We start from the raw sequence: 16611 nt of genomic DNA, 5'->3' as shown, positions 1-16611 counted from the left end.
TTCCTGGTGCTGAGTGAAGCCAGGGCTCTGAGGCCCTTTTTCCAGCCATTCATGGTTTGCTTTGTGGGCTGCGTGGGCTGAGTTTCCCCTTTAACCCTTTCAGGGGTACAGAGGCTTCTGCGCTGCCCCACAGCATCCCACCACCCTTCCTGGGGATGCCCTGTTGGCCGAGCAGTGTGTGTACTCCCTGGGGACCCCATTTTGCTGTCACCCCAATCTCCTCCTGTTAACCACAGAGAGTACCTCAAGCAACAAAAGCTTTACTGCAGTTACACAAATAAGCCACGAAGTACATTGCAAAGCGGCAGGGGAGCAAGGGGTGATAAAGAAGCGCAGAGAAGGGCGATGGGGACCCGCTTGCTTGCAGAAGCAGGTACTGCTGTGTGCTGGCTGCAAGCTGCTGTCCCTCTGCAAGCCGCTGCTTGAGCCACCCGGTCCCGCTGCTGCCCCGTGCCGTGGCTGAGGGATCTGTGCAGCCACGGGTGGGGGGCTCCAGGCAGCAGCCTGAAGGGTGCCACGGAGGACAGGGAGAAGCCGGTGGGAAGCTGGTGGTGTCTTCAGGTAGGATTCAAGCGTCAGCCACTGGGCCCATGTTGGCTGTGGTGCTCCAGTCAGGCGGTGAAGGAGCTCCTCCCATGGGGATCAGGGTCTGGAGAGCTGGGGGTCAATGAAAGGAGATGGTCAGGGCTCAGCCAAGGCTCCAACACTGATGTCTCCCCCTCCCAGCCCCAGCCGTGCCTCGGGCTATGCTGACATAGGTGGCCCTGCAAAACCACCTGAGCAACTCTCCAGTGTGATGCTGAGATCACCCGTACCCCTAAGACTAAGCCTGAGTGAACCATGCCCAGGCTGAACTCTGCCACACCAACACAAACCTCCCTTTGCTGCTGGAGCTCACACCCAAACACATCCAATGTGAGCACCCCGGGCTGCCAGATGAGCCAAGGCACTCACCTGGCACTGCGGGTTTGCCTGGTGGGGTCTTGCTGCGTGTCGAGAGCAGCTTTTTGGGAGCTCCAGAGGAGCTGTCTGAACATATTGAAGCCACAGGCTTTGTGCAGGTACACTACATGCTGTGGGCTGTCCCTGGGCTGAGAATCACCCCTGCCCTCCTGCCTGTCTCTCTGTGCCCTGCAAATGTGTCCAAGAGGATGGTGAACCAGGAGAGCTGGTGCTACTGGTCCCCATCAGCCCAGGCAACAAGGTTTGGGGGTGATGGGCAAATGCATTGGGGGTGGGGGCTGTGGGTGATGGGCAGGAGCCAGCAGCTAGGAGAGGAGCACTGGGGAAGGGCGCACACCCCTGCCCCACCTCTGCACGTGAACAGCAGAAAGCCCATGAGTAGGTTTTGTGCTAAGGGAAAAAAAGCACACCCTGTCCGTGTTCTGGCCAACAAGGAGCTACAGTCATACAGCCCCAGGCTGACCCGGCACAGAGGGGACAAGCATCACAGGGTGAATCCTGCATCCCAGGTACAAGACCACAGACACACCAGCAAATATTTTTTTCAATGCATCAAATGCTTGGAGGGGAAATCTACTTGAGGCAAGAAAAGCAATATTAGCATGCAACTGGAAACCTGTTTCAAACACAGAGAGGGTGGTTTATTGGGGGTGTCAGATTTGCGCCTTTAACTGTCTTTTTATAGGCAGTGAGAAGCAGCGCGCTGTTCCTCTGCAGCGCTCCCATACAAGATCTGGGAGCATGGCTGCGTGCTGAGCAGCACACAGCAACATCCCTTGGGAAAACCACACAGCAGCCTCAGACGACCTCTTTGCAATGTCTGGGTGGGAGCTCTTCTGTGAAGGACCCCACAAAAAAAGCCCAAAAACCCACGCCACTAAATGAGAGCTTTTGGGTAAGCACGTCATGAAACTACCTTGCTTTCCTTTGTGCTGGGAAATCCTGTTGGATTTCCGTTGTGGTTCGACCCTAAGCCATGCACGCAACCCTGGGAGTAACGCTGCTCCATTCCCCCAGCCCACTCTCCCTGAACATTTCACGTTTGGCCATGCTGCCAGCTGGCTGGTGGCCCATTACCACCGTCCCCACGCTTCCCCAGAGCATCCCCCACCCCAGAGTCTCATCTGAAGCACCAAAACCCAGAGAGGCTCCAGAGCCAAGAGATGCTTGTCCCCTTTTTGGTACAGACAGAAACGCTCTTAGACACAGGCTTTCCTCACGGAATAAATAGCACTGCTGAGACGCTGCCCGCAGGGAACCAGAATACAGCACTCTGGGAGTGCTTCAAATACTTGAGTCCTCATGCACATCCCAGCTTTCCCTTTCAGGATCAAAGCAGTTCCTTCTAGAAACAGCACGCATGTTTTAAATCAGCAACAGGCCGCAGTTCAGAGTGGGGCACAGCCACGAAGCCTCCTCCCACTGCTCCGTTTTTATCTCACTCATCCCCTTGCTGCTTTTGCTCCCCATGTGCGGAGCCGACGCAAGTATCGCTTCTGGGAAGAGACATCCCTGTGGTTACACTCACTGCCTAAACACGGGTGTGGGAATCCAGAGCCAGTCTGGTTTCACACTTGTCTAGATTCAGTCTGTGGGATGCTTTCTGAGCAATCTGATGTCTCTTGTTCCATTTTGCAGGACGACTCTGCTGAGGCAGAGTGGGAGGTGGGGGCTGCACATCTGGAGTCAAAGAAGTTGCACATCTGGTACATTCAGTACTTCCTAAAAGTCACTGCCACGTTACCCTTTGGATGGAGGCCTGGGACTTGATGCATAGCAAAGTGGATTAAGATCCGCAGCTGCATTTTTTTTTCAAAGGAAAGCAAAAATAACCTTCTTGGCAGATCCCCAACTCCCTGTGATATCCAACATGGGGAATTGCACTGAGACCGTGACCCTTCTGCAAGTCGTTCCACCCCGAGCTCCACACTCATGCCAGCTGCAGATGCTTCTGCTGCAAACCGAGGCAAACCAACCTCCCTGGGGACAGCGAAGGCTGGAGACCCTTGAGACTTCTCCAGCAAAACCTTATCCTTCTGCTGCGAAATGCTGGGTCAGGAAGACTGAATGGGCTTGGGCCATTGTAAGGTGAGGGCTTGCGCCACCAATGTCATACTTTGGTGCAACCAGCACAACCAGAGAGCGTGAGGACACCTGTGGCCAAGGGAACTACTTGCCCAGGTGGGCTAGGTTGTCTCCATGGAGGTCACAGCACTGATGGGACATCACTGCTAGTCACGGGTGTGAGGGACACAAACACCCTCTCCCTTCTCACCCCAAGCAGCGTGGCGTGTCTTCTGTGAGAGGATGGAGCAGAAGCTGGGAGCACCCAGATGCTGCCCACGCCCCGGCTGGAGCAGGGATGCTTGCAAAAAGCTGGTCAAGAGGGACACCTAGTGACCAGCCGGGGGAGGGGCAGGGCTGGGGAGCGGGGTACCTGCCCGGGGCTGGGGACTGCAGCCTGGCAGGGTCAGGGGAGATGGGCTGCCGGGCTGTCTCTCATCAGCGAGAGAAAGGTGTCAGAAAGGGTTTGCGCTGGGCCCGCACCATCCTTCCAGCCCTGTGGCCCAGGAGAAAATGCAATTAAGGATTCATTCCTCCCAAGGCACAGAGTGATCCCACACACACCCCACCTCTGCCGGCACTGCGGGGGGGAAATTACCCTTGCTAATGGATCATAAGCTTGAAATTAGCATAATTAAAAGTGACTAGCATGAATACATAAAAAAAAAATTGATTTACAATTAAAAGAGAGTGTTAAAGAGTCTCCCTGGTGAAAGTCACTTTCCCTTAGGGGAAACAATCTACTTTTTTTTTTTTTCAACTCCATTATGTACTAGATTTGCAAATACAGTCTAGGAAAAACAATGCACATAACAATACTCCAAACACTTACTTTTGGGAGCATGACCTGGGAAGGATATGAGGGGGAGTGGAGAGCTTCAGCTGAAGCCCAGGGGGTCAAGCACAGACCTAAGCCAGCCCCTCTCTGATTAAGAGCCACCACACTCTGGGGGCAGGAGGAAGCATCAGACCAAAATTTTCCTGCCAAAGTAACAATTTCCCACAAAATAATGCATTCCCAAAGAGTCTGACTGAGTAATACTGAGCCGGATACTTCCAGAAATGTTGAATCATTCTGTCTGGATGAAATGCATTGCTTTGAGAGAGAAAAGCAACGCACTAAAGCAATTTTGTTGATTAACTGGGATGTTCACCTTGTATTGAATATTCACTCTGGTATTAGAGATGTGCACATATTTTTCCCAGTGGGATGGCTGTGGATGCAACACTAGAGCATTTTAAATTCATAAAAAAAGCAAACCAAAGACATATCACAAGTAAAAGCAGAACACTGAGGCTCCTTCCAAATAAAACAGCAAATCTCTTTTTGAGCTGTACCAAGGAAATCAAAGCCATTCCTTGTGATTATGTTATCATTGCTGTCATTAACATGTTCCCAAGGGATGCTGCAATTGTTTAAACATCTTTTTCTCCAGCCTCGCTCAAGCCCAGGTGATGATGGATAAGCTGCTAGATTTCCACATAACACTGGTGTTTTGTTTCTCTCTCTCTTTTTTTTTTTAATTTGCAAAATAACCTGGGAAATGCGAACCCAAAGAGAAGTTGCAAAGTCAAAGGCAATGTCAGAAGGAAAGATGCCTCAGCCACGCCACTGTGACCGCATCCTCCACTGCACCCACTCCTGCAGGATCCCACCCAATGCTTTCCGCAGGTTCCCCCTCTCCAGCCCTACAGCAAAGGGCTCAGCTCCTTCCCCCCTCCTCTAAAGCCTAAATGCACGGAGGGGAGAGGCAGTGGGCCGGGCTGCATCTCTCCCTCCTCCTCTGAGGGGATGCCTGAGCAACTGGAGGCAAACAAGCATTTGTTTCGTAGGAGCTCAGTATAGTTTTATCATCTTTTGCATGCCTGGTTTGAGAAACCCCTGGCTTCATTTGCAGGAGGGGTGGCATTTCCCAGCTATAGTTGCTCAAGTTGCCTTTTCTGTCATAAGCGCTCTCCAGATAGCTAAAACAAAAAAGCATCCTCTCTCCGAGCAAAAAGCAGAATTGTGATCGGTTTGGTACATCAAGGCGCCTTTGCCTTCTCAAGTCCTTTGGAAATGCCTCGAGATTTAGCGATCACACAAGCAGACATCATTCAGATGAAGCAAGCTGAAATGAGGTGGGGAGAAGGAGGATCCAGCCCCATGCTCTGACCTCCAGGACAGCACATTTCAGCAACAGTCCTTACAAACCAGGTCCTGAGCAGTGTTGCTTTTTACCTAGGTGCCAGGAAATTTGTGAGACTCTCCTGCTGCCCCACACCAAGCCGAGGCTGCAAGGACATGGTGCTCCTGTGGGGTGGCTGCTACTGCTGGGATTGTCCCTTGCCACCCCCCCATGGCCCCAGCATCGTCCCCAGAGTGCTCCCACGAGCCCAGGTCCTTGCTGCAGTGCGTGGCTTGACGTGAGAGCTCGGATACCTGCCTAGAGCCAGAGCGATGCTCGTACCCAACCTCGCCCACTTCGCCATCAGTTCCTGCGGCAGCTTCACCCGCAGGCACAGTCTCACTGGGTGAGGGGCAGCTGGGATGGGGATGGTACCCAGAGGACATTACCTGTGGGTTCCCTGGTACAGGTCTGGGGGTATCACTACACTCTGCTCCTCCTCTCTAGCAGCCTCTCAGCTGGGTTGCATCTGGCAGACCCAACCTGGCATTTGCTATTTTGGGCAGCACTGTCTCAGCAGAGGTGGGAAACAGCACGGGGAGCACAGCGCACACAAAGCAAAGGAATTCAGGGCAGCCGTGATCTGCAGAAACCGCAGGTCCCCATGCAAAGCCATTTCCACATTCATTGCAATTAGCACACCGTTAAGGTCCCCTGCCTTCCTCAGAGCATAAGCACCCAACAGACGTATGAACCCCAGAACTGCATTGTCTCCTTATGGAGTTCCCTGTCTTGGCTGACATGATGTTGCTGATGATTTCTGACTGCAAGCCATATGCCAGAGCTTTAAAGTGCTCTTGTGTCCCACAAAAGCAGCACAAGAAGAGGCAGGCAGCTCCTGCCACACACCTTGGTTGGCATTCTTTTTGTTTCAACAAGAAAAACACTTGGATTAGACTGGAGGGAGGAACAGGAGAGGGTAAGGAGCGGCAATTGCCAGCAGGTGACTTGCCACCTTGGCAGATGGCTTTCTGCTTGTTCTGGCCAGTGGGCAACTTGGGGGAGGCAACATTTGGTGCCTGGGCTCCTTCCCTCCAGCATCAGCACAAATATGAGGAGAATCTGCTGCCTGAGGAGGTTATCAGCTCCACCTGAGCCCACATAGCAATGCTCAAAGCACCTGCACTCCCCTGCATGGGGAATAAGGGACTGCTCTGGAGCATGCTTGGCTACTATATCACTTGAAAGGCACAGCCAAGTTCAAACTGCCTGGGAGAGCACAGAAAGGTGTTGGTAATAGGCAGCAAAGCATCTTAGGAAGGAGCTGGAAGCATCTTTAAATGCAGAGGCTTGTAATGCTGCAGAGAGCTGAGCACACAGGGGTTATACAACGCCGAGGCTGAGCAAATGGTTGATGCTCAGTGGTAGGGCTGGCAGCCACCTCTACCTTGTGGGAGCTTTGCCAGCAGTGGGCTCCTGGGCTGAGGGAACGGACCTCTAAGGAGAAGTGATGATGCTGCTTGACACACACAGATAGCAGGTATGTGCTCAAGCAAACTGACTCCTTTCACCCTTTAGCATCCCTGCCAGCTGTTGAGCAGCTGCATGAGCCCCTGTGCTGGGGCTGGAGTGCACAAACCCCTGCCCATCCCTGGCTCCACGGATGTGGTGGCATCACCCGGGGTCCCCACGACAGCCCCGTGTGAGGGCTGAGCAGTCAGCACTGGTGACAGAAGGGGTCCTGCATCCCAGCACCAGGGGAGGAAAGGTCATGAAGTCTTGGGGCTGACTTGGAAAAACAAAATATTTCCCATGTGGTACAGTGCAAAACCATATAGTGTGGCTGCTTTAGCTCTCTGGGGACACGGTGTATTAAGATCCCCACATTTGCAATACAGGAAAAACATGTATCATATTTCTTGTACAGCAGGAAGTTAACAGATGGAAAATATATTTGTTTCCCGGTTTAAGAGGCAGGAGAGAGAAGTAAAGCCTGGAAGCAGACAGAAGGCAGGACTGGGCAGAGAGGGTCTTGGGGAACGGTGCAGGGCACAGACATGGCAGATCTGTCCAGACAAGGGGGCAGTGAGAGATGTTTGTTGTTGTACTGTAATTTGTAAATTAATCTTTGGGAAAACCAAAGCATCATGCAAGCCAAGTACCCTCCCTTTTAAAAAAAAAGAAAGCCTAGAAATATTCAAGAAGTGTATTGCTCATTGCTAAAAATAAAATAAAATAATGGTGATGATGACGATAATAATAACAGTAATAATAATAGTAATAATAATTATAATCAAGTTTTTTATACATCCCCCACCTTCCCTCCAAGCAGCTAAAAAGGTGTGGAAGGATGCGAAGGGCAGGATGGGGCTAGAGATGGTGGGATGAGCCAGGAGAAGAACAGTCGGAGCCCATCAGTAGCAGAGCTGCACAGACATTTATTGAACACGAACAACGACAAACACAGCCGGCTCACAGAGCTTCCTGAGCTATCGTCCAACGGTTTTGCTCGTGGGGATTGTCAAAAGAGTGCTTTCAAAGGCCCCTGGGGGTGTGAATCCCATACAGCTGAATTCTTCCTAATTCCAGTTGCTTGCCAGTTAAAAAAGAGAACCATTTGCATGTATGTGTGTGTGTGATTCCCTTCACTTAGTAGGAAAAAGGGGTTGTCTGGGCCCTGCCATGGTGCAAAGAGCCAAGCCTGCGAGTGAACCCGTGCATCCGCATCGGCTTGGCTCCCGCACAACCTACTTCCCAAATAACATGGGGTGAAAACTTGAAAACTACACCTTACCCTGAGGGCAGGGGTGCGAAGTGGCAAAGGTGAGCCAGAACAAGCAAAGCGAACAAAGAGGGAGCCTCAAAGGAAGAAGGGTGAGAAAATTAAGTACTCTGAAGCACGCACAGCTCTGGGTGGCATCACACATCCATAGGCTACAGCAAGAACCGCCAACGTCAACTCAAACGTTTAAGTAGCTACGCTAGACTGACACTAGAGACTCCGTCATCTTCTGAAGTCTCACCAGCAGAAAAAAAACAAACAACAACCAACCCCCCTCCCCACCCCCCAAAAAGCAGATGAAATAACAGCATCGTACGCTGAAAACAAGGACCATAACCAAAGAGTTCGGGAGCAGCCTTGGGAGCACAGTAAGGAGCTCGTAAAGAAATGTTCCAGTGTGTGCATATGTGTGTGTATTTATATATATATATATATTTGTTAGTAAAGAAAAGAGTATCTGTGGAGGCAAAGGGAAGACGGTAAATGTACAGGCTGGGTGGAGTGCCGGTGGCTGGAGAGGGTCGGGTGGTGCGGAGTGGAGGATGGTGGGTGGAAATTAGAGTGCGCCCATTCCAGTGACCTCAGACGTCAGCCTAGAATAGACAGGGGCAGAGAGAGGGGTGGGGGGGAGACAAAAACAAGCGCTTAATATCTGGAGCAGAAAAGAAAACGAAGACCCTGCGGGGCAGCGCTCCTCCTCTTGCCTACACCCCGCTCAGACTGGGCAGGCAAAGCATCACCAGGCAGCTTGGGGGTCCCTGCGGAGGGCACAGGGGGGATGCTGTGGCAGAGGCACCACTCACCAGGGATGCTGGCAGGAGAGATCCCAGCACACAGCTTCATTTCTACCACCATCCCTCCCATGGAGGACATGCAGCTGTCCCAACTCACTCGGGTTCTTCGTTTTGCTCTGGTTTTCAGAACTACAGGAGAGGCTGAGCTCTGTCCCAGCCTGCCCCCCGCCAGGTCACCTCTGCCTCCACCACAGCACAGGCTGCAGCTCAGCCAGGTAACCAAGAGCCACTCGTTTTTCTTTTCTTTCCCTCTCTTGTCTCAAGAGGTGGGAGCGGGGGGGGATTGGCAAGGAGCTGTGGGGAAAGAGGCTCAGCAGGGCTGTCCCTGTCCCTCTCCTGGGCATCTGGAGAGGTGCCACAGGTGTGGGCAGCAGCACAGCGAGGCAGGACAGGATGGTGGAGGTCTGTTGCAGGTTGGGGCTGAGGTGGGTTGGGTGTAAGGAGGAGAAATCACACACAGACCTCACTGGTGCTCCCAGCCTGCAACCCAACGAACGTCAGGAGTCGCCGCCAACAGCCCGCTCCGTCCTCGGGACCCCGCTGGGAGCCTCCCACGGCCCCACATGTCCTGGGATGGCAGCAGGTTGGTGAGGCACCAACTCTGCCCATGGTAGAGCGTACAGACAGATGGACGGGCTTGGCTTGCACGGCTGTGCCAGGTGGGCATGAGGCCACCAAAAGGCTCTGTCTCCCCTTAAGCTCCCCATCCATGAGTCCGCAGGCACAGGCAAATGGGTCAGTGTGCGCATTCGGGACAGAGCTCACCGCCAGCACAGAGTTGGTCCCCAAGCCCCTTCCAGCTACTTCTCCCCCGTACGCGCCCCTCACAGTGCCTTGCCAGAGCCCCGGTCCCCCGCGGCACAGACAGCATCGCCCCCGGGCCCAAGGCAGTGTTGCGAGCACTCAGCCCCTGCAAAGTCCTGCATGAAAAGGAAGCAATCAGGCCATTCCCATGTCTTGCGTTTATTGGACTGATTATTTTCACTGGACGGAGAAGAGCCTTTGGGAGGCCTGGAAGCACGTGGAAGAGGCTCTGATGCAGCGGTAAGCGATGCTGGGATCCCAGCGAGCAGGTCCCGTGTTGCTTCCCCACCACCACCTCAGCTCCGTCCCCATCCCCTGCCTTGTCTGCAGGCAAAGGCAGTGGCAATTTTGCCCACACATGAGCAAAATCCTTGAGCGAGGGTGGCGGGTGGGCAGGCGACTGGCACAACCTGTGGCCGCTCCGCCGGCAGCGAAGCAGCTCCCAGTCCCCAGCCAAAGTGCCAGCTGGGGCGAGAGGTCCCGCTGGTGATGTCTGGTCCCTGCTCAGAGGTCTCAGCAAGCCACCATCCATACCAGCCGACCTCAGGAAGCCCCTCCTGGCCCGCGATGCTGGGAGCAAGTGCCGCTCCCACCGTGCTGGCAGGACGGGTTCAGCCGTGGTGGGAGGCGGCGGAGTTCGGCGAAGGGGTCTCACCTGGCGTTGATGAGGTACTGCGCGAGGCTGATGTTTGCAGGGGTTCCTGTGATGGTAATTTGGCGCTCTGATGACCCTTCCGTGGCGTTGGCAATTTTGATCTGCGCTCCCGACATCTGCCGAATTTCATTGATTTTGGTCCCTTGGCGTCCGATTATGCAGCCTATTAGCTAGAAAAAAAGCACGGAGGGAAGGTCTGAGAAGCGGCAGCTCTGGCCGTCACCGGCAGCACAACTGCATGGCGCTGGCCAGAGGCCTTCCTTCCCTGCCCCGGGGCACGACTGACATTAATGCTCATGAGAACAGGAAAGGGACAGCCCAGGAGTGAATCCCACCTGCACACGAACACAGTCCTCCCAGGACACATCCAGCAGCCTGCACTGCTTCCTGGGGGGCAAATTTCAATTATCTGCACACAATGCCTGGCATCTCAGAAGGCTTCAGGAAGGGTAAGGCATTATACCGGGCTCATTTCAGTAATAATAGTAAACATGGTCTAATGATGGGTCCATGTTTTGCAAGGGTCTAAGGATGGGAATGTCACATTCCAGGCTGTGCTCCACACCCATCCCCTTGCCAGCCACAGCAAACCTGAAGATGGTTATATGGGATGCGTTATCAGAACAACAAACCCACCACCTTCCACAGGGATAGCCTGACCCCAAGTGCCCCCTCATCAGCTGGTGCGACCACATACCATTGACAGCCTCCCATTGCTCACCCCACTCCACCCTCCCTCTGCCCTATGGGGCACCCTTGCTGCAGCCAGTGCCTGCTCCCTCTGTCACCCCTTCAGCTCTCTCAGTGCAATGCGAGGGTTCGTTGGTGTGTACGCTTTTGACAAGGAGGGCACCACCTGGCTGGTGGTGCCAGCAGAAGAGGAGAATTCTGCTTCAAAATGTGCCTTTCACCTTCTTGCGGAAAAGTTAGAGACACTTGGAGGCTTTAATTTCCTCAATGGTCCTTTTCCTCAACGGTCTTCATCTTCGCTCTTGCTCATTTGCTCATCAAATTATGGTTCACTCAAGCACTTCCACAAGTTGGCAACGTGTATCAAGATGTCAGTATTTTCCAGAACAGGAACAAGGTATGTCCGCATGCCTTTCTTGGCCATCAGCATTTGAGCTTCTTTCTAAGGTTGCACCTGGGAATTTTATATGTGGGACACTCATCTTGGCAACTGCTGAGCTTCTGTTGCTGTCTGTAGAAGCAGAGACAAATGCCCCTCCAAAAGTTCACTTGTCCTGTTGCCAGATCATGGGGCTGGTCCTGTTGTCAGACCAACTACCGTGGTTTGTCCCATACAGACATGAATATATACCCCACTGCAGCACTGGGAGGGTACCAGTTATCTTGGGGGCTGCAGTGTGATGTTCAGCCCAACAGCTGCACATCCTGCTCTTCACAGCACATAAATAACTCAGAGACGCTTCAGCAAATAAATATCCCTTGTAGCTGGGAACCTGCTGGGGAGACCCAAGGAGCAAAGCCTATTTGGAGAAATGTTCAGCAACATCCAAGCGTCTCTGCCTAGCATTCAAATTTCTCCTGATGGTCAGAGGAGTGACAAGATGGATTTCATCATCAGCTCTCCTTCAACTGTCCATTCTCTGCAGCACACCCACAAGCTGACCTATACCACTAAAATAGGCCTGAAGACCTTTTGCTTTAAGAAACCAAAACCTGTTCTCTGCTTCCTGGGAAGGTAGCAGTGTGAATTTAAGAGTCTTCAAAGCAACAGGAGGCAGAGCTAGGGAGGCATTTTTCAGCAAGCAGAAAGATGCAGGTGATGGCATTTAACAGTGTGCAGGTCAGATGAGAGCCAGGCTTTCAGTGAGTGGATGCTCTGAGTATTCCCAAGTCCCGTGGCAAGTCCCTCGGCATGTTAAAGGGGAGGAAAGGCCCTTTGCAATGGGTGGCTTGATATTCCTCTCATTACTGCCACGGTCTTCCATCCCACATCCATCCCCCTGAGCATCCCCAAGCACTCTTCTCGCACCACTCAGTGCCTTGCGTGATTCCAGCCTTCTCCCAGTCAATACCCCAGTCCAACATCCACTTTACCACAACACCTCCATGTATAAGACCCAAAAGCTGACTGCCACCAGTATCAAGATGAGATGCACCACCCTTCAAAAGCTTGTGCGACACTTCATCACATTAGAAACACTCATTACTTACCTCCTCTCCAACCCCTCAGTAAGTATGCTTGATCCAGTGCTAGATTAAACGATTATGGTTTAATCAGGACTGGCTCACGAGCTCTCTCCCCTTCCCAGTGCTGTCAACTGGACTTGTTTCATGAGCACTGAGTTCATTTGGAAAGGGAAAAGGAGCATTAAGAAGGATTGTACCTAGGAAAGCTACCAAAGGGGTAAAGTCCAAAAGGTGCTTTATGCTGCAGGCTGATCCCCAACAGGCTGCACATGGCACAGGTGAACCTGGTGAAGGGGCATCTCTAAATATATTTAACAAAGCCATATGCCTGCAGCTTATACATATATATACACACATACACACAAACACACATATATATATGTGTACACACACAGAAACACACACATGGTGAGGAAGCACTTGGGTTTACTTACATCATTGGGAATGGTGAGTTCATGAGTACTGGCCGGGGGACTGGCATCCAAACCTGGGCATATGCAAGGGAAAACGGTTACAGCGTGCAAAGGCAGCGCGGTGGAGCTCCGCTGCTTTCCCGCATCAGTCAACACTGCAAAGGCTGTGTCCTGCTCCAGGGCCGGGAGGGGAAGGGGATCACACACGCTGGTACAAGGAGGAGGAAGATGGAGGTTGCTACCTGAGTGCTGGAGCTGGGTGCCACCTGCCCCTGCATCCCTCACACTGGCTGGCCCACGAGTGCCTCGCTTCCCATCGCCTTCCACTGGGAATGGCTTCAGATGAGTGCACAGTTGCAGCATCATCGGGGCTATCTGAGAGAGGTGGGAGAAGCACCTTCCCTTCTCCTCAGCGGGAAACCCAACCCTGAGGCAGCGGGAGGGATGTCCATGCACCCTCCAGCCCTCACTGGACCCCAATACAGAGGCCCTCAGCTACAACAGCAGCTCAGTGGCCTAAAACCGGTTTCCCCAGGGGATCCAGCAGTGTTTGTGCAGGGCAGCCTGCAAAGCACTTTGCAAGTTATGGCCCCACAGACTTGCATGCTGGATTTAAGCCAGACAGCTAAGACATGCACACTAGCTGGACCTGGTGTTGATGGTCCCTCTTCCTCCCAAGGGAATGTCTGGCAAACAGTAGGTAGCCAGCAGGCTACCATTGTGTGTGCAGCTCCAAAGGCAAGAGGACAGCATGCCATAATGCTCCTGAGCCACGTCAAACCCTGCCTCCCCCACAGGTTTCCGTATTTAATCACCTCAATGCTGAAACAGGGATGTCCTGTGTCAAACCTGCAAGAGAGAAGCTGCCTGGTGGATAACAGGAGTCTGCAGTAACCTCAAAAAAAACTTTATCCATATGATATCAAGTACAGAGGAAGGCTTTCAAGAGCAGTATGTGCAAGAGCCCAAGACAGCTGTGCAGAGTAAGGGAGTGCAGAGAGAAGCACAAGGAGGCTATAAGTGGTGGGCTGCTACAACCTAAGACAGCAGGCAGCTCCGAATTCCTGGTCACCCAGCCCAACAGGGCTTCCTCCCGTTGCACGGCACGATGCTGCTGCCTTATCCACGCTGAGCAACTTCTCCAAGCTACAGCCAAGTTTTGACAGTCTGCATTTCTGTTGAGGAGCTCCCATCCAGTTTGCCAGCAACAGCTGCCCAGGTTTTAAAAGCCAGAAGGTCTGAACTGATGTCTGTCTGGGTACCGGCACTGTCAAAGTAAGATTTCTAAAATACTAAAATGAAGCCTTAGGTTGCAATCCCATTTGAGCATCACCCCTAGAAAGGAGAATATCAGGTATCCTTGATTTGCTCTTGCATGATTCCTGTGCTTCCCCACATGCACCTCCCTTTCAGAGACGCAACGCTTGGGTACGCTGCCCAGGCACCAGCTTGCAGAAAGTCTACCACATTCTTCACTCAGGTGCACACAGAAAGGCAGGGAATAGGGATGCAAATCCTCCACTCAGCAGCCCTACACCCTCCTTCACCCCTGCTGGGTGCACTAATGCCAAAGCCTGCACAAAACAGCTCCTGCCCAGGTTTTACACAGTGGGCGATGCTTAATGCTGACTGTATAGCACACTGTGTTAGAAGAGACATTTCACCAGCCCTGGACCATCTTTCACATCAAGGTTCCTCGCAGTCCAGGGGCAGATGGGCTGCACCTAACACAAAGACATGCTCCTCAGGGTGCAGATGTCTCCACCTCTTGGCCATGGGTTACAAGACTCAGCTCAGTAGCAGCCTGGGTATGGCTGAAAGGGTGTTCTGAAGAGAGCAGAGCACTGGGGATGGGCTCAGAGCACGAATGGCAAGGCACCCAGGGAGTCTTTAGAAATGGAGGCTGGGCTCCTGAGATTCATAGACAGGACCCCCTGCCCCACATGCAGATGGCACGGGTGCTGCTGAAAGCCCTTGGGACATGCAGTGCCATGGTACTACATCATAACAGCCACCGAGGAATGGCCACATCGTTCTCCATTACCTGTAGACTGTTTATTTCATCATCCCGGGTCCTCCCTCTCTGATAACACACACGCAATTCCCCACAGTAGTAACATGGTGGGGTCAGGGCGGGATTAGCACCTCGCGTGATTGCATGGGGCAAGGGAGGGCCTGCAGAAAACAAGGCTGCACAGACTGGTACCATAAAATCTGTATCTGCTATAGCTTTGTGGGGTCTATTTACTTAGGCTATGTTTGCTTGCATAGCTAGGTGACGTCCCCAGGCTCTTTCGAGGCGTGCGATGGGATGCACCTCGGCTGGCACAGAATATGTGAGCGTCTGGCTCATGTCGCCTATGAGCTTCCAGGTCTCAGGATAACTCCTCTAAGGAATGGTAGGTTATAAAAGATAAGCATGTTCAGCACATATGGATGATTGTGTGGGACATTTGCCATCAAAATTTCTCCGAGATTACAGGCCTGCTTTGGCTCCTCAGGGTCCTGTCCCACTAAAAACGCAGCTCACCCTGAATGGCTGAGAGAAGGCTAAAATTGTGTCTTGTTTCTGCTCCCACAGGCATTTTTCTACTGTTTCTGAGCAAAGTTTATGCAAAATTAAATGAAAGAATAAGGGCAATGGCTCTGATGTCTTCCTGTTACACAGATGGCAAATACATACAAGCATCAAAAACCAAGGCAATAAACTCCAGGCACTTTTCCTTTGACATGCTGTACAAAGGAGAATGGCAGGTAGGTGCTGCCCGCTCTCTCCCTGCCCACCAAGAAAACCTGCTGTCTTCTCCACAAATACCACAATTCATCTAGGAGCACAACAATGGCACAGTCCTATCTAAGAAATATATTTCAACAGAAGCCTGTTTATTTCCCTGTAGCTTTGTGTTTTACCTGATGACTGGCCCATCAGATTTTGAGCTTCTTCGGAGGAATGTAAGGGCAGCTTTTCTCCTGAAGAGCAAAGAAGAAACAGATTTAATGCTTTTGCCTTCGAGGAGATAAGCAATGTCACTTCATCTAGGAAGCTCAAAATATGATGAACATACTGTCAGAAAAGGCATTTCCAACTGGCACTTTGACCACCGAGTAAGCAAAGGTGTCTCCATCCCCTGCGCTCTATCTGCTTCCCAGGTCACCGTGAAATGCGTTTGCTGCCACGCCAGCCTTGGGGACAAGGCTGCTGAGCCACGCCACGTCATCTCTGTCTGTCCTACCATCAAAATGCTCCTTCCCATCACTCTACCCAGCGAGGGGTGCCCGGCTTTGCACCGTTCCTCGCAGTCACTGGCTCAGCATCCCCGTCCGGCGCCCAGCTGGTCCCCCCAGGAACGCGGGGATGTCCCACCGGGGTCCGGATCAGCGCACGGCAGGGGATGCTGCCTCCTCTGGGCAGGGGAGGATGGGACTGGCACTCATCGCTTCTGCTGGGGAAGCCAGCAAAGCTGGGAGCGAGGTAAGCGTGGCTTGGCAGGAGCAGCCCAGGTGCGCACGGTGAAGGGCTGAGAGCTCACCCGTGAGGACTGTAACCCCCAAACATCCATCCTGTCTCCCTGTTAGCCTTTCCCCGTGGACATTGCAACTTCAGTTTTACTTGTCCTGCTTGTTGCCATCAAATAGCATGAGTTTAGAAAGAGAGAGAAACTCTACAGGTAAGAAGAGAAGGATATCTAGAAAGGGTGTGTGGGTACGTACCAGGGAAAGCGGGGGTGGTCTGTCCAAGGGGAGTAAAGGGGGTTTGCTGCATAGCCAACTGGTGGAGCTTGGTCAACTGCTGAGGGGTAGGAGGGACATTAGAGCTAAGAAGGTTATTTTCATAGAGTACAACAAGTCACACCGAAAATCAAGAATGAAA

At 52.5% G+C, this 16611-nt stretch overlaps 1 protein-coding gene across 33 annotated transcripts in view; it reads right to left on the bottom strand.

The window, feature by feature from the left end:
- Positions 1–244: 244 nt before the first annotated feature.
- The window catches only part of PCBP3 (poly(rC) binding protein 3), a 59879-nt gene continuing 43512 nt past the window's right edge, over positions 245–16611 (bottom strand). For 15 of the 33 annotated variants that reach the window (XM_071811397.1, XM_065840920.2, XM_065840924.2 and 12 more), the window contains 5 exons: positions 16452–16530; positions 15651–15710; positions 12762–12814; positions 10171–10340; positions 245–657 (listed from right to left, as the gene is read on the bottom strand). In XM_071811397.1, the coding sequence (XP_071667498.1) occupies positions 612–657; positions 10171–10340; positions 12762–12814; positions 15651–15710; positions 16452–16530 (408 nt within the window). In that variant the 3' untranslated portion in view covers positions 245–611. Of the gene's footprint in view, positions 658–7553; positions 8511–10170; positions 10341–12761; positions 12815–15650; positions 15711–16451; positions 16531–16611 lie in introns of those variants that run through there. The other 18 variants (XM_071811379.1, XM_071811390.1, XM_065840925.2 and 15 more) reach the window with 7 other exon arrangements.

The sequence above is a fragment of the Patagioenas fasciata genome, chromosome 7, assembly GCF_037038585.1.
Source record: "Patagioenas fasciata isolate bPatFas1 chromosome 7, bPatFas1.hap1, whole genome shotgun sequence".
Lineage (NCBI taxonomy): Eukaryota > Metazoa > Chordata > Aves > Columbiformes > Columbidae > Patagioenas > Patagioenas fasciata.
Note: the sequence above shows the minus strand (reverse complement) of the source record. Positions and strands in the feature narration are given on the sequence as shown.